Source organism: Rhodnius prolixus, unplaced genomic scaffold, assembly GCF_049639745.1.
Source record: "Rhodnius prolixus isolate KJV_2025 unplaced genomic scaffold, Rpr scaffold_3, whole genome shotgun sequence".
Taxonomy (NCBI): domain Eukaryota; kingdom Metazoa; phylum Arthropoda; class Insecta; order Hemiptera; family Reduviidae; genus Rhodnius; species Rhodnius prolixus.
The window spans coordinates 14,204,716-14,222,845 of NW_027411603.1; the positions used below are offsets into that span (position 1 = coordinate 14,204,716).

An 18,130-nucleotide genomic window follows, 5' to 3' on the forward strand; every position below is an offset into this window, starting at 1 on the left:
AAAGCTGTTTGTATTTGTGCCTCTCAGATCATAAGAGGATAATTAATTTGTATGAGAAAATTAATTCCGAAGTCGTAAGTTTTGAGACATCCAAACAGCTCCACAGAGCAACTGACCTTTAGGGACATTCTGGGAGTATTAGTGCATAATATCAAATCCCAGACATTTAGGACAAAAATATAATGAGAGGTAATCTGCTTGATCATCCTCCCTGATGGTACATGGTACTAGCACAGGTATAAACTTGGTGGGCGAAAAAATTCGTCATTAGCCACTAGCGTAAAGTTACTAACATATGTTATCCAAGACTGCGAGGCAAATCGGATGGCGATAGGCCTCTTGAAAAACCACTGCAGGCTGAGTTGATATATGTATAGCAAGCAGCTGTCAACGGATAGCGTGGATGGGTTTGACAAGAAGTTTGATACGTATTGAGCTTTTTTTTTTATCAGTGGGAAGGAGATGTAAGGCTGAGAGTTCAGCACTTTAGAAAAAAAAAAAAAAAACTGGAGTCTTCAAGCTTTCCAATAGTCATTCAAAAACAATCAGTCAGCTCTGAAAGAGTGCTCCAACTCGAGGGTGTTGCAACTGATCCCTGTGGCATATGGTTTTACTGGCAAACCCCTCACGGAATGTAATCTATAATATAGACTTCCAATTTTTTGGTTACAATATTATGCCACATGTCCTGTCATCGGATTCACTTGTTGCAGAGGCAATTACCCCTGTAGTTGTAACTTTCAATAAAATTTAAAAAAAACAATACCCACTTTATTATTAATTAATCAATTAATTAAACATGTTCGCTAATATCCATATAAGCAAATATAATGTACAATTTTAAAAATCTAATTCAGAACAATTTTTTTTATATAGGAATTACATAGAAGTATCTCAAAAAGTAATTGGCAACAAAAAAGGTGGGTTCATACTTTCAAAATAATTATTGCGGAAAAAGGTATTTAATCTGATTTAAAAAAATTAATATTATTATTGTTTACTTTCTAAAATTAAAAAATTATTAACTGAGATTTCTTTCTAGTACTAATTATAATTTTTTTCAAACATATTATTTACAAACCGTTTTGGAAGGAAGAAGGCATCGGCTCCTTTTCGCGCTTTTTGAATTTCCTTTTTGGACACCGCTCTCTTTGGATTCGGTCATTTATTTCTGAAGCTTTGGTAGAATAACTTGTGTTTTTTGTTAACTTTTCTTCAGAATTCCTTTAATGTGTTCACATTGAATTTTTTTCTCACGTAACAGTTGTGTTAATTTTGAAGTAAACAATTGATTTAGGATAAATTATTTTGAATTATAAGTATTTTTAGCAAGTTAATTTTAATAGGTAATATTTTATTGCTTTCTTCTGAATGCTAGAAAACCAAGAATTAATTTCATTTCTTTTGCATGAACTTACATTTTTTTTAGCATGCCTTTGTAAAATTTAGAAAAGAAAATGTGAAGTAAATAGTGAGCAATTAATTCGAAATAGCGAATTTTTTAAATTTTTTGGCTAGGCTTCACATTTTTTCAACTTGCTGAAAGATGAAAATAAGGAACTTTACTCATCAAATATCTTCTTTTAGCGAATTAGTTGTAAATTTTTTTGACTTATACTAGAGAGATCGTTTCAGCATGAACATTTATTCCTGCAAAGCATGATTATAAAAATTATTTCAAGATTTTTAATTAACGAAAAGTATGTAAAATTTAATGTTACGATATTGATTTTGGCTGGAAGTAAATAAAAAAAATAATAGAGTAGATGATTCGGGAATTTGATTTTTATTCATGACTTCGAAGTCAACATAGTAAGTGCATAATTTAAGCTGTAGCAAAAAAAGAGTTACGGACCAAAATGGCGAACACAATTAGCTATTGTGATCAAAGGCATTCTCATTAGTCAATTTTTAAAATATCCATCAATAAAATTATCATACACGTTACCATATCCATTTTGTCTTGAGCTTTTATTCACTTTCGGTTTTCCTTATTTTATTCAGTGATTTGGTGGTTACGTACTTTATTGTTTTTCACCTCATAAAATTGGCTTAATTGAGGGCTTTCTTGAGTTCGTATCTCCGCAAATATTAATCCACCCTCACAAATTTGCATGGTCTTTCAATTATTGGTAACACAATACATTTTTTCTCATTTTAAATTGTTTTGTACTTGCTGAGCGGCTTCAAAAGCCCGAATCATCTCCAGCTGTTAACGTTGTAGCTGTTTGGTCTAGCTTCTTCTAAGAAAAAAAAAATGGATTAAGCGAAGAACAAGCGCTGAATGAAACGGATGGATAAAATTATAGCAGAATTACCATTTACTTTTTAATAAATGAATATTAGGAAATATCGAACAGTAATCCTATTTTCGTGCTAAAAAAGCTATTATACTTACAGCGATCCAAGATGGCGGATACTTCACCCAATGCCCTCTATTTGCTTCATTTGTGCTAGAGATCCCTGAAAAGGAGACCACTTCAAGTTTTCGCGTTTTTTTTTTTTTGTTAAAAAAAAAGATCACATTCATCTATATCAGAACATGAAATATTTATTTAACTGTAGCAAAACATACTTTTTTAATCCTGACGCTCTTTAGTACCATTCAACGTATCAAGCACCTAGTCAAGCAAGCCAGCGCCTTCACTGAATCCTACCTGATTCCTTTTGCATGACCGACATTTTTTGCATAAAATTCATGACTTTCTGATTATTTTTTTTCAGTCAATCTTGCTCATACCTAATTCTGCTGAAAACTGAATTCTTCCTTTCTACTTCGCTAGGAATCCAATTAAGACACATCTCCCCAACCAATTTTCTTCATGTTTAGAATTTGATCTAATATTTAATCTTTATTGATATTTTACAGCACACATTATTCCTGAGTGACAATTAGGGAGCTAACCAACGTTTATTATTTATTTTATTTTCTTAGTTTTCTGGGAATTGGATGTAGTGAGAAAAAAAGTTACAGGAGAGTGCTAACCAAAATGATGGAAAGGCGCGTACTTGGTATAATAAGATGTTCCTGTACTTACATTCTGTGACTTTTTTACCTAAGTCCGTGTATACATCTATTTTCAGATCATTTCTGACACGTTTGCATGGGCACTATCAAGACAACAATAGATAAGCTGCAAGTAATCCAAAATAAATTTCAGCGTATTTAGGAAGTTCTATGATTCGTACAGAATGAAAATCTTTTCAACTGAGCGATCTTTCATATGTAAATCTAGAAGTAGTCCTTTAGCAGATTTAAGGAAGTTTAATGAACTTTACTCAGAACTTTCAGTATTTCAACATACTAACTTACTAAATTGTTTATCTATTAAATATGTCATGAATATTTTATATTAAATAAAAAAAAAAATTTCAGAATGGACACTCCCGGAGAGGGGCGTGCGCGTGGAAGAGCAAGAGGTAGAGCCAGAGCACGCCAAACTGAAGCTGCATTAGCTGCAACTGCTACATTAACACCTTCTCCGTTATCTCAATCCAAGGTATATCTACATATCAATACATATATAACTTTTCTATACGTTTTACCGAACGTTTTTAGTGGATAATTAATCATCAGGACCTTCTCAATTATCCTTCCTCTTAAGCCTATGGCTCTCAAAATGGAATCAATCATTTAGGCTTCATTCACATAATTAATATTACTTTATTATATTGTTTTTTAAATAATATTTTATTTTTACTGGTTCTTATCATCTACTAGTTAAGTATTGCAGTATGTCGCCCATTGAACTTAGCGACAAAAATTCCTCAATCAGAAATGCTTTTTTATGGATAGAATTTTTTTTATGTGCCTCTATTTACTTATATCTGACTCAAGAAAATTCGGTTAAAAGCATTTTTACGTTAATGGTGTGATTTTTCCACCAAAAAGTGGTGTGATATGTATAGTCTGTAGACCATATGGTTGTTATAATTCCAACAACGAATACCTTGAAATTTGGTAATGCCAACTTTTCTTGCTAGTAACTAACAATGAAAATTTTTTTACTGGAGACTTACTTTTAGCTGGAGTTTTCTCGGGAGGGATTTAGAGGGCTCACGTTTTCTGAGCGTCTTATAAGCCGTAGCTAAGTATTTTATTGTTATCATAACGTCATATAACTCTAATGTCAATGAAATATATGCATTAAAAATTTCGCGTTGGCAAGAAGTCTAAAGAACATTTGTCGTATTCAAGAATTAACTCTCGTTTTCTTGTGAGCGCTCCATCCCAGATTTGTTTACATTCATTTCTACAATGTGAAATAATGCAGTATAAAGTTTTATTTACAAACCATTTGAAAAAATAGTGAGCAAAGGAAATTAATTATACATACTTGATTTCTCAACTTCATTGAAATTTTTCTCCCCAATCTGCCCCATGGTAGGCCACTTCTACACAGTAAAAACTAGTATTGACCAAAAAATGCTAAAATATTGGCTTTTATTTCTTATTTCACTAGTAAAATAAGGTAATCGTTCAAATTTTCAATTTTGAGTTAATACTGATAATGATAACCGTTCTTTAAGGTCCACTGAATATGAAAGTGATTTTTACCCTATCCGTTTCACTGTTTGTTTGTCGCTGTCGATCGGTCTTGTCAACTTTCAATTTAGATAATCCATAACTGACTTTCAGAATCGAACGTTTCACCTATATAATTTTTTTAAGTATCACATATGGTACTAAATTTTCAGTAATTTGATATTTTCCTGAAAAATGTTCCACACTATATTTTAAACTTCTTTTAATGATTACGAACATATAAATTTACTATTTTTATTTAAAACTTTTTTCGAAAAATTTGATCAGGGGTACTTCTGAAAGGGTGATCCCCTCTGAAGAGCCATTTTTTAAGTACGATGCTATTCTCGTGTACTTTCAAAGGAGGTTTCAGAGTATAGCTAAAATCAAGTTTGAAGAAAATTCCTTTACTAGAAGTTCAATTGATTTTTCGTTCACATTTTTTTGATTTTCTCAAAAATAGCTCCTAGGATAACTGTATAGTTCTTACTTACTTTACATATATGTAAAATAATGGCTTTTACTTTGATCAACTTTAGATAATTAATTATAGGACAACTTTCTGAGGGTGGTGTGGCTAGGCTTCCTCTTAGTAAATTAAATTTTAATGCAATGTATGGTTTTACAAACTTTTTAAAGTTCGTAGGCATTAAATATGATTCATATCGTTTGAAAATTTTAATCAGAGAATGTCATGTTAGTGTTCACATCAGATTTTTTGTTTAAAGAATGAAGACAGGAGGCCTCAGCCTGGCGCAGTTGCCCGTAATGTTATAAGAGATTTGCAAGAGATGAAAATAAGAGGTTAGCACATCTTTATACTTAGATTAGTTTTTACCATTACTTTGAATTAGTTTTATAGTAATCGAAATTAACTTGCAGTTTAATGTTGCTTTGGTTATTAATTATTTTAATTTTCTTTCGTCAATATATTTTTAATTATATTCTGGCAGTAAAAATGTATTGTTTAGTCATAACCACAAATGTCACCTGAGGGCCGGACCTACCGGGGTATATACCCAGTTTCCTGTACTCGAGCATTTTATTACATTTCACATTCGACGTCAACAAGTGACCAAATTGACGTCCAGACTATCTATTAGTGTACTGTTGACCTTAGACATTGTTGTCTCGTTGCAGACTATTGTCCGTCACTCAACAATGAACGGCAAAGAATATTCAAGGGCAGGCCGCTAGTGAATCCGAGTTTTTGGTATCGGAGACATGTGCACTACCACCGAAATCTTTTCTAAGCTATTTAATAATTTAAAAAATATTAATAATAAGGTAGAAATCAATTTTGAAGGCAAACCGATAAGAAATTTGGCATTAATATATATAGTTACCATGTTCTGGCAATACCTAGTTTAATTAAATACCTGTCTAAAATCCATTTCTAAATAAGTCCATTTTTCATCGAGAAAACAGTGCGTTTTGATATGAAAATTTTATGGTTTTGGGGGTGCAGCTGGGCGTGGGATGATGAAGTGAACTCGTACCTCCTGAGTATCCAGTCGGCTCCTGGGTGGTAAGGATTTTTGGGTGAGTGGGACACGCGTATTGCCTGAAAGTTTTCTGGTAATGGTGCAAGGCTTCAAGCTGTGCGAATCTAAGGATATTAGACGCTCCAGCAGAAGCTTATTTTTTTTATACTCAACCTTTTTTGATTTTTGTTGAATCCGATAGGTTGATGATAGTATAAGAAAGGTATCTTCCGTCAATCAGAATTGCGGAATACAAGGTCAGTGGATACCCTGCGCGAAGCCTACGTTCTAGAATATAACATATATTGATTCTTTGGGCCAAAACTGAGAAGCAAATAAAAAAGTCTTTCTTCTCTAATTCATAACTCTGAAAGTAACGTACATAACTAACTTGTTACAAAGTAGTGAAGCAAAACTCTCCAAAATTTTAGATTCAACTAAGTCATTTTTAGACATTGCAAACATCTTTCTTAGAGCTGAAAAAGTTGGTCATTTACAATTACAATGTTTAAAGGTTACCATTTTAGGAATAGTTTCGGCCGTCAATCCACCAAATTTTTAAATGTTAATGATGTTTAAATTAAAATGTTACTATTACTAAAGAAAGTACAAATATGAATTAATTGTAACTTTTAAATGTATGACAGGAGCTTCTGCATCTGCAAGAGGAAATTATCGCGGGAAAAAACCAATGCTTGAAAACATTTACACTAGACCTAAAGAACTGAAATCCAAACAAGGTAATCTTTTTTTGAACTTTTTTTTTTTTAAAGCAAGATCTATAATAATCATAAAAATACAATAATTTTCTTAGGTTCACAAATCTAACAAGCAAACTATATTGCTGTCATTAGAGAAATCATCTATTGATAACTGTGGGAATGGTTGTTAAATGCTTAGATGATCAGGTCCATTGCTTTTCAGCCTCCTAGTAATGATTTGGGTTAGCAAAATTTGAACGTTGAATAATGCCTCATGCTTCATGCAACTTTTTGTTTTGATTTTGTTTATTAAAAACGTATGTTAGTCAATATGACGTTTGAAACGCAGCTGAAGCATTCATTCAGGTTCAATAGTTCAGTATTGTCATATATTCTGTCATTTGACCCAATTCACAACCATTTACAACCGAAAGGACTTCATCAAATCTTGAGGATGATATTTTTTGTCTATTCATGCTAGTCTTAGTTTCAAGCGGCGCTGTTCCCCGTGAAATCTAATTTTCAAAATTAGTTGTTGAAGTTTTTAGTGGGAGTTCTAGAGAACTAGTATGTAAAAAGTACTAATTTTTTCAGTTGTTTCATAATAGGTTCTTAATGAAGATTTTTCTATTTCTTCTGAGCATTTCCTAAGTTGAGCCACATTTAATGTAATGCACACTAAAGTAACCGAGTTTGTAATCGTTTAAAACATTCTGTGTCAAATATTACATTGGAGGTCCATATTCTGACAACTGATAAGGAATTCGTGAATATTTTTGTGTAGTTTTAATATTTCTAACGTTTCGCAACGTCATTTCTCAATAACCAACGGTTCTGCTTTCTGAAACAAAAGCCATCTCCCTACATTTACAAGCTATCCTAAGGGTACTCTTTTTTAATAGCTCCAGTTAACGTGAACCTATTGCTTACAAAGTAGACCTCAGAACTGAGATCCACTTACTTTTGAGTTACAGGCTAAGTATTTTCTTAAAAAAAGCACTAATCAAAAACTTGGAGCTTTAGGCCCTAAAGCAGTGGAAACAGTTTAAAACCACTTCGCTCATTCCATTTTGTTTTTAAACTCATTTGTTTTTTTCATTTTCATTGATAAGCCACCATATTAAATTGACCAACCCTCCGCTTGATTATTGAGTCTATTTTTCTTTAAAAAAAGTTTAGTGTGATTACTCACCCAAACTCATCTTTGAAATTTGCTGATGTAGAAAGCATTCCTAGTGGTCTGAAAACTTTTTTTCTGGCTTAGGCAACCTCAAAATAGGTATTCCCAATTGAACCTAATCTCAAGAATTTTAAAAGAACAAATATACATTTTAATTTAGAAAATATCTGCTTGAAGAAATTAATCTAACTGTAAATAATTTAAAAATATAATTACTCTTCAAACAGAAAAAATTCCATTATATTTCTCTCATTTATTGGAAAAAAATTTTAATGGCGCAGGGACTGCTGGCATACCAGTAACTTTGTCGGCTAACTATTTTAAACTTGTCAATCACACCGATTGGGCTTTATATCAGTACAGAGTGGACTTTTCTCCCGAAGAAGATCGGACTGTAAAGAGAAAAGCTTTACTTAGAATACATAAAGATGTATTGGGTGGTTACATTTTTGATGGAACAGTATTGTTCGTCTCTCACCGATTGAATCCAGAGGTAAGCACCTGAAGTAGCTATTAGAAAGTAAAACACGCATTACTATTACTTGTTTTTCCCATTCCTTCTGAGAATCACTTTCCTTTGAACACCTTATCCATTTGTCATGCCCTTTTATTCCATTTTTCCAAAATCAACTTTTCTATCAAGTCCAGCTAGTAATGTAAAGCGAAATTATGTAATGTTATCTGTACGAACTTTGTACTAATCTATCGCAATATTTTATTCACTTACAGATTTACTTGATTTAATTTTCTGTAAGCCAGATTTGATCTTTCATTTTTCATATTTATAACCATTTTTGGGGCTCACGTCCCTGAATAGTTTTGTTTTAAAAAAAAATCTTTAATGAAATTTTTATTTTTTGCGAAGTATTGATCTATTAATACATAATGTGGCAAATATTTTTGTAATAAATTGTATTTTAACGGACATTTGACTTCTTTCAGCCAATGGAATTGTATTCAAAACGTGATTCTGATGAAGAAAAAATAAGAATTACCGTAAAAAAGGCTGGAGATCTTGTAATGGGAGATCATCATTACATACAGTTGTTTAATATCTTGATGAGAAAATGTTTAAGTAATTTACAGTTACAAATGGTTGGAAGAAATTACTTTGATGCTTCGGCCAGAGTAAGTTATTGAAATATTTATTTTATTTATCTTACTTATTTTACTTAAGTGTCTGCTGTGATAATTTTTTATCTACGGATATTAACTTCACAAAAGTTAACTTACAAACTTATCAAATAAATCTCAATTTAGTGAAAAATCTATTAAAGTGATCTTATCAGTTTGTAGGTTTTCGTCAAATTTGATAATTAAGTTCCTCATTTGATGTTATTAATATACAATTTTGAATTATATTGCATAATAGGTGGAGGTAAAAGAATATAAAATGGAACTCTGGCCAGGCTATTTGACAAGTATAAGGCAGCACGAGACTAGTATACTGATGTGTGCTGAAATCACTCATAAAGTAATGAGACGGGATACTGCGCTCGATTTAATCCATGATATGAAAAGTAGACATAGGAATGCCGATTGGCGTGTAAGTTTAGTATTAATTTTTGCGGTTTTAGTTTGTAAAAAATTGTTCTGTATTTCTTAGAAGTATTAATTTCGTTAATAAACTCGTCAATACCTTAAATTTTATCTTAATATTTAATTTCTATTATTATGAATTGCGTGCTGTTCACTAATACATCGAAATTACTAATTTCCAAATACTATATGTTTTATAATTTCAGAATGCCTTTGTGAATGCAATCGTAGGTACAATTGTACTAACCGAACATAATAACAGAACATACAGAATAGATGACGTTGAATTTGACGTTAGGCCTAATAGCAGATTCAAATTGCGAAATAATGAAGAGTTGACCTATGTTGAGTACTATCTTAAAGTAAGAACAAAATTATTTTATTTTTAAATATTTAAAATTATTGACATTTCTGTTAACCTATTAAACTAATTGACAAAATTAAATTTGTTGAAACAAATATTATTGATATCATTGTAAAATTATATTTGTTGGAATGATTGGTCTGTTTCTATTTCTTTTTATTGGTCTAGATTCATCGTAGAATTATAATGTTTGTTACTTACAATTGGTCTATTTTATATATATACCGAATGAACCAAGGCAATGAATACTAAAAGATCGCATCCAAAACTTGTTATTTAATCTAGATCGAAAATGTAGCAATTATTTAGGCTTTACACTGCTATCCCTGAGAACGCTTGCCATTTTAGAGCTGTTTTTATCAGATTTTTTTCTTGCCCGAGAAATATAATCTCACTTGAAGGTATTTGATGTGTCAAATGGACTACCTGATCACAAACAATATCACGTTTTGCAATTTGGTTACAATAGGTTCCTGCAAGAATCGTATGTAATTTTGCTGATTTTGTACTTCATAAGGTTATTTTTGTTTTCCTGACTGGTTTCGGACTTTTATACGTCATCAAAAGTAGATTTGTCAGTTTAGTGTAGAGAACTGACTCACACTACACTTGCTGCCTTAATCTAAGTACGTTGAAAACAAAATTTCATTTACAGGAATTTAAAATTAAAAACTTCCATGGAATTTTTAAATTTGCAATCATTTTATTTATTTAACAGAGAACTGCATTTAGTTATTTAGCAAAAGTTATATACAAATATTTTAATTTTTAAGTGTTGGTAGCAATAAAGAATAGTATTTCGTATTTCTTGCTTATTATAATAATTATATTTGTTCAACAGAGGTATGACTTACGGATAAAAAATTTGGATCAACCTATGATAGTTTCAAGGGCAAAGCCTAGAGAAATAAGAGCAGGCATGACTGAAAACATATTTCTGGTACCGGAATTGTGCCGTCTCACAGGCTTGACCGATGACATGAGGTAATGTATAACTTAGCTACTAGTGTATAGCTTCTAGGTAGCGGTGGCGTAGCATGCTAGCCATCTCTCGGAATATAATCACTGTGCATGTTGTTCTTGAAATCCATTATTTTTCGTGGAGAACCCCTGCCACGTTCAAAATAGCACTTTTTAATAAACCAACAACCTTTAAAGCTAAAACTTCATCGTTTCATTACATATGGTTCATATTTTCATGTAAAGTTAATTGAAATGCGGGGTAGTTTGTGGCTAAGAAATTGTTTAATTATTGAAACTAAAGGAATCATTTGAGATTTCGCTGGTTTAACTATATTTGTGACCTTATAAGGAATTCGTGGATTCAGAGAACATGTTTGAATTCTTAATAGGTTAAAGGAGGGATTAGCTCGCCGATTGCACTGGATTCCAAATTTAAAGGTCACGAATTCAATTCTTGCTGCCTTTAGATTTCCTCTTCCTAGGGGCGTCTACATTCTCCCCATAATTCGGAGTTAAGATTAGAGGGCGGCATTGCTATGAAAAAGTTCTCTGGGTGGACAATATGCTTTAGTGCCACTTCATAATTTTTTTAAAAAAAGTAGATGTACATATAAATAGTTGAAAGAATTTAGCTTGCAAGCTGGGATATTTACTGCTCTAGCTAGTTCTCTAAGAGGATAGCCATTATTACATCATCTTTCATTTTAATCGGATTCGATTTTCCTCCAATGTCAGAGTGTTTCTGCTCAACGCACAGAAATCAAAAGCGCGAACCTTTCCTTTAGAGCGCAAATCCACAATCTTAAGGGAAAGAAGCGTTCTGAGTCAGAAGTAATCTCAGATTAAGAAGTTCCATGTTTGCATAATTAGCATAATCCATGTTGCCAGTTATTCAGATATTTACGAACTAAACCTGTTACTTTTTTAAATATGTTTTTTAAAAAATTAGTTTAATAGAAGGTTTCGGGTCCCGGGTTCGAATCCAGCAGCTGACCCTTAGATTTTCTCTTCCTAGGAGCTTCTTACAGCTCACTGTCCGGTGATGGACAGTGTTGTCTGTAACGAGAGAACACTGTCCGGAGGCCGGCAGTGCACTGAAAAAAGCTCCGGGTGCCAATAACCTTAGATGTTGACGCGCCTTAAATCATATATTAAAAAAAAAAATAGAAGGTTTCTTACAAATGTTTTACATTTAAATCCATTTTTTTATTTTTAAGGAAACTCTGAGCGTCAACGCTATTTATAAATATATATAAAGGTTGCGATAGACATAAAATGCCACCAAATTTTGAAGAACACAAATAAATGACTTCTGTACATTTTTTCTGGAAAAATATGTAAAAAAGTCAAATATTTTCAGATCTAACTTCCAGTTAATGAGAGCCTTGGCGGAGCATACAAGGGTTATACCTCAGTCTCGCATAGAGAAATTAAACAAGTTCAGCCAGAGACTAAGATCATCTCCAACTGTAAGTATACAACCAAATTTACCAAACCAGAAATCCAAATGACTAGAGAGAAAGAAAGAGAGAGAGAGATTGAAACTGCAAAAATTACTTCGAACATGTCATAAAAGTAATATTTAGCTAGTGTTTGAATGTCTGGCTAGATTAGATTAGATTAGATTCTTTTAGGGACGCCTTGAGGCCTACACCACCGCGACCCATATGAATCAATTGTTGCTTCCACTACTGTAGAGCTCAGTTTCGTGTTAATAAAAAAATCTCTTAGAACGAATGGGATACTGATTATGAGCTGTATCTGTGTTATGTGTGACAGATTATATTTGGATAATGACTAACAAAATAATTGGGGGAACGAATAAAAAAAATTGGAATAGTGTCATGGATTCCTTAATGACTGAAGTCGAGGTGATTAATACAAAACCTCTATTGATTTATGTAAATAATATCAAAAAATGAGTCCCTAAAATTCCGAGTTGAAAATCGCTTGTCCAACAGAGTGAATTGATTTAACTTCTTTTCACTTCTACCATTTCTAAACTATCTTCTCAAATAAAATTCAATTCATGAAAATGATTTTGTCAAATTCTGGGGTCCCGCCAAGACTTCAAAAATCCTTCAGTTTTAATCAATCTACATTATAAATCTTGGATACATTTCTTCAGTAATTTGATTTCTAAATGTAAATGTTTATTTCTCAATTCATCTTTTTTCGGTTTAAATAGCAACAAAATATTTCAGGTTAAAGAGGATCTTACCATGTGGAATATGGAACTCTCTACAAATTTAGTGGAGTTCACTGGCCGGATTTTACCTCAAGAGAAAGTATCTTATGGCAATAATAAGTACGTTGAAGCTGGCCCAGAAGCCGATTGGACAAAAAGCCTCAGAAGTAACTGTATGCTGATCATGGGAAAGCTTAAAGTATGGGCAGTTATATACATCAATAAAAACAAAGCAGATGTTACTACATTTCTAGGAACATTAAATAGATCAGCGCAGTCAATGAGTTTCTCTATACCACAACCGCACATGTAAGTCTTCTTACATAATTATACTCTAAAAAAAGTAAAATTTAAAAAAATTAATTTTGTTTAAAAAAAAAAATAGTTTGTTTTAATTATTAACAAATCAATTAGGAGTTAGATTTAATTATTCCTGTAAAATTTATTTGCATTATATATACAAATTTAAAAAATATATATTGTGGCGCCACTATACCGAGCTAGAAGGCGAGACCAGCAAAGCTAAGATCTTAGGTTTTAGGCCTTAAGGTTTTATTTAATGAGAAAATTGTACGTCGGTAATTAGGTAGTTGGATCAAATAGGCATTACTTTACTTTTATGTATATCTTGAATCATTGAACTGGCTTTGGCCTATGTATTGTACATATATTCAGCTTCTTGAGAAATTTGTGCATCGTAATGCCTGAGAGATCATATGTTGGAGGTAGTATTTATTGCTGCTAAATGAAAACACAAACAAGGATAGGGCCATAAACATAAATGCCAGTGTTACAATCGGTGGTTGTGGTCTTCACATATTTTGTGAAAGAGATAGTTTCCCTGGCAGAGGATGGTTATTTATATCGATATTCAAGCGGAAGTTAAAGTAACCTGTTATCGCAACAAAATATTAAATTGGAAAACATTCCGGAAGTTATTATTTCTTGAAAATGGATTTTTTTTCTGATGAGTATATATATTGATTTTTTTTTTTTTTGTAGGAAGGAGATCTTCGATGAAAGGTGTGGAACATATGTGGAAGCCCTGGACGAAGTAATTTCCCATATGTCGCCACAACTCATAATGTGTATTGTACCGAACAATAGATCGGATAGGTATGCTGCTATTAAGAAGAAATGCTGTGTCGACAGAGCTGTCCCAACACAAGTAGTCTTAGCTAAAAATCTTAATTCAAAAGGTATTATGTCAATAGCTACTAAAATTGCTGTACAAATTAACTGTAAAATTGGAGGTACTCCATGGACTGTAGCAGTGCCATTATCGGTGAGTATTTTAAAAACAAGTATTTTAAATTTGTTTTTTAACAGTATTATAATATCAGGCTTTTTAGGGATTGATGGTGGTTGGTTACGATGTTTGTCATGACACTACAAACAAAGGCAGATCATTCGGCGCTATGGTTGCCTCACTAAATAGAAATCTCTCAAGATATTATTCATCAGCTACTCCACACACAAGTGGCGAGGAGTTGTCTAATGATTTATCTATAAACATAGTCAGTAAGTAAAAACTATATTTGATGTTTTATTGATGAAGGTTATTAAAGATTATCTTTAAGAGCACGGTAACTGCACGGTATGCTCTTTTCAGTCATGGTTTTTCAATAGGGCATATCGTGAGTAGTGCATTCATGCACCCATTGCTTCAATTATACGATTGAAAGCGTCGTTCGTTCGGAACAAACATACAAACCAAGGCATAGGATTCTATCCGTTATTTATTATTAGTTTTTGCCTAATGATCTAGAGATAATCAAACAGAAAGGATTTACATAGATATCCTTAAGGACTTGCTGCAGAGATTTTTAAAATCCTATCCGTTGAATTTTAATTTAGTATTTTCAAATTTAAAAGACACTGTATTAAATCTAAACTTGCAGGATGAGACTCTAAACAAAAATCTTAATAGCAAATTATTTGAACTGTATAAGAAAATATGATGGGCGCTAATAGGTGTTTTTATTTCAGAGGCTGCTATGAAATACAGAAAATATAATGACAATGCGCTACCAAGTTGCATTGTCATATATAGGGATGGAGTTGGGGAAGGGCAGATACCGTTCGTGTATAATCACGAGGTCCGGTTAATAAAGGTATGTTCTCGTATTATTTAACTTACATAATTCATATTCCTGTATAATTTATATATTAATTACTTTTATACTAACACTAAAGCGTAAAGGAGGAACCTAAAATCTGAATCTTCAATTTATCAAATAAAAGATCCATTATTTATTTGCTATCAATTATTTAATAATTACTGTAATCGTGCTATCTTTCGCTGTTGCTAATCTAGTAAAAAACTAAATATTAAATAAAAAATAAATTATTAAAATTGAGTTTATTTAAATAAATTGATTAGGACAAGCTAGCGGATCTGTATAATGGCAAACCACCAAAATTGGCTTTTATTGTGGTGACCAAGAGATTGAATACAAGAATATTTCATCTTAACAAAAATCCACCCCCTGGAACAGTCGCCGACGATTGTATAACTAGCCCTGACAAGTAAGTAAAAGAATTTTGCTAATTTAAATTCATAGATAAATGTAAATAAAGATTTTTACATATATGAAATCAAAACTGTAGGGTATTTGATACAATTTATTCAAGAGTATGTTTTAATTACTCTAAGTTTTATGTTAAAAACTTGTGTCGCCGTTAGTTTTTATTAGTTTTGAAAAATCATCTTCCCTAACAATAGACAACCTTAGTCAGCTTTCCTCTCGTAAACTTGCAAACTGGAACGTTAACGGATTAAAATCACTAACTTCGATATTCTCTTGGCTTCCTTATCAAATTGACATAGATATAGTCTGTACCACTGAAACACACCTTACTTCTGCTGACCGAATTAAAATACTAGTTACCACGATCTTCTTGCACACAGACACGTGTAGCGTAAATTAGATTTTTTTTTTTTAAATATAAGGCGCTTCAACATTTGAGTTATTAGCGCCCGAAACTTTTTTCAGTGCACTGCCGGCCTCCGGATAGTGTTCTCCCTTTAGACAATACTGCCATAATTGGACTGAGTTGTAAGAAGCTCTAGTAAAAGAGATTCTAAGGGCCAGCAACTGGATTCGAAACCGTGAGCTCCGCGTGAAAATCCAGTACGCTAATCCACCATTAGATTCATTATTTTACAGTTCGAGAAGATAGACATTAAATTATAGAAAGACTTAAGAAATGAATTACATCTAAGTGATTAGCTTGAGCAACGTTGTTTCTGAGCTGAAAACTTATTAAAGGAAAGTATTCTTTACGAATGTGTTTGTGTCACTCTCTACGCATCAGATGTGCGTCTTCGTGTTTCTTTGCAAGTAGCTATCGTGGCCCTTCATTTGTGAGATGGGATTTTTTTGAAGGGCAGGAAGAGAGCTCTACTTTTTCTGTTTCATCAGACTCTAGATTGAATGAACATTCAACACTAATATTTGGTACACTAACAAGAGAATTTTATTTATACGCGCGATAATTGCCATAAATAAATAATAAAATATAAATGTAGCATTGCAGCCTAAGTTATTAGATAAGAAATAAGTATATATTTGAAAAACAAATTGTATAATACTAATTTACAGAAGAATTTTTCTTACAATTCAAGTTTTGTGATTTTCTACTATATTTAGGTTGCCTAAGAACAATTTGGTTTTAATAAGTAAGCTAAAACTGATAAAAGTTTCGATTTTTTTTTCTCAAGATGACCCTAAAATCAAGCTATGTTAACTTGAATTTTTTTCCCCAACAGGTATGATTTCTTTTTGGTTTCGCAATCAGTAAGACAAGGAACTGTAAGTCCTACATCTTACAACATTATCGACGATTCTTCAGGTCTTGATCCAGATAAAATGCAAAGGCTGACCTATAAAATGACTCACTTATATTTTAATTGGAGTGTAAGTATTGTTTTTTTATTGAATTCTGTGTTAGACTTTATTTTTCTCAAATTATCTCTAATTTTCAAATGGTTTATTTTTTAAAGATCTGCCCTTTACAGAATCTTTATACACACTTACCAAATAAAAAGAACAATTATAGATAGCAGTGTTAGGCCAGAAAGCATTAATTTGCACACCAAACAAAAAACAGCGAAAACTTAATCAAGGCCCCTACATATAAAACTCTATAGAGAAGGCAAATCACAGCTATCTTTTACCTGAGATAAAATGTAGTTTTTAATTCTTCACAATTGGTTTTGTTAATATTTCTGTTGATTCAAGACCCACAATACGTTAAAATTTCATGTGCAACATATTAGAAAATTTAAAATTTCTGTTTGCAGGGAACAGTTCGAGTTCCAGCGCAATGTCAGTATGCTCACAAATTGGCTTTTTTGGTCGGCCAAAGTCTTCATAAATCACCTGACACTTCATTAGAAGAGTTACTTTATTTCTTATAATACTCTTGTAATGGAAACCGAATTGTTTTATTTTATACAAATTTAGTACTAAGTTACACTATTGTTGCAACATTCAACAAGAATATAGTTGTACAAAAATTGTTTTCTTTATGATGGGAACTTGTTACAACTGTATTCAATATTTTATTGTTATCTTTTTTTTAAAAAAATTAGATTGCTAATAATTTTAATTGTGTCCAATTTCAGTGGGACTAATATTTTGTTTGTTTGTATAAACTACATTGTTCATTTTTATGGAAACGTGTTACAACTGTATTTAATATTTTATTGTAACTTTTTTTTAAAATTAGTTCGCTAATGTTTTTAACTGATTCCAAGTTCATTGAGACAACTTTTTTTAAAATAAGTTTTTGTATTCTAGCTTTGGTTTTTAGCCTTAAATTAGAAAAATGATTATTTGTTAATCACTATAAAATTGTCAGAATATTGTTTTCAAAAATAAATTCTTACTTTGATTCGTAAATGATTTAAATATTTTAATTGTATTGAACTTAAATCATTAGCAAGGCTTCTTCACTTGTGAATTTAACTGTATCTGGACTTAAATGTATTTTATTAAATTGTATTTCTGACCTTCAAGTATTTCGATAAAAGTTAATTTTTCCTTTCCTTTACTGTTGGATAGGGGACAAAATGTAGTCCGAGTTATATTATCGAACAAAAAAAAATCTCAAAAGTACAGTGTTTAAATATTAAATAAGGAAACAGCGAAATATCAGCGAAGAAAATATCTTTAAAACAA

General features: G+C 31.8%; 1 protein-coding gene across 6 annotated transcripts; it reads left to right on the forward strand.

The window, feature by feature from the left end:
• Positions 1-1,205: 1,205 nt before the first annotated feature.
• LOC141453126 (piwi-like protein Siwi) lies at positions 1,206-17,956 on the forward strand. Of its 6 annotated transcripts, none has more exons than XM_074125886.1 (19): positions 1,209-1,346; positions 2,870-3,001; positions 3,085-3,136; positions 3,377-3,500; positions 5,254-5,329; positions 6,657-6,749; positions 8,172-8,383; positions 8,833-9,018; positions 9,263-9,436; positions 9,636-9,791; positions 10,635-10,777; positions 12,117-12,225; positions 12,961-13,253; positions 13,947-14,229; positions 14,297-14,465; positions 14,934-15,058; positions 15,328-15,473; positions 16,717-16,864; positions 17,251-17,956. In XM_074125886.1, the coding sequence occupies exons 3-19, from the start codon at positions 3,105-3,107 to the stop codon at positions 17,365-17,367; spliced, it is 2,586 nt and encodes an 861-aa protein (XP_073981987.1). In that variant the 5' UTR covers positions 1,209-1,346; positions 2,870-3,001; positions 3,085-3,104; the 3' UTR covers positions 17,368-17,956. The 6 variants fall into 6 exon arrangements, with proteins under 6 accessions (XP_073981989.1, XP_073981987.1, XP_073981988.1 ...); XM_074125887.1 differs by having other exon boundaries at positions 1,210-1,346; positions 2,936-3,001; XM_074125888.1 differs by lacking the exons at positions 2,870-3,001; positions 3,085-3,136 and having other exon boundaries at positions 1,206-1,346; positions 17,251-17,955.
• Positions 17,957-18,130: the final 174 nt, after the last annotated feature.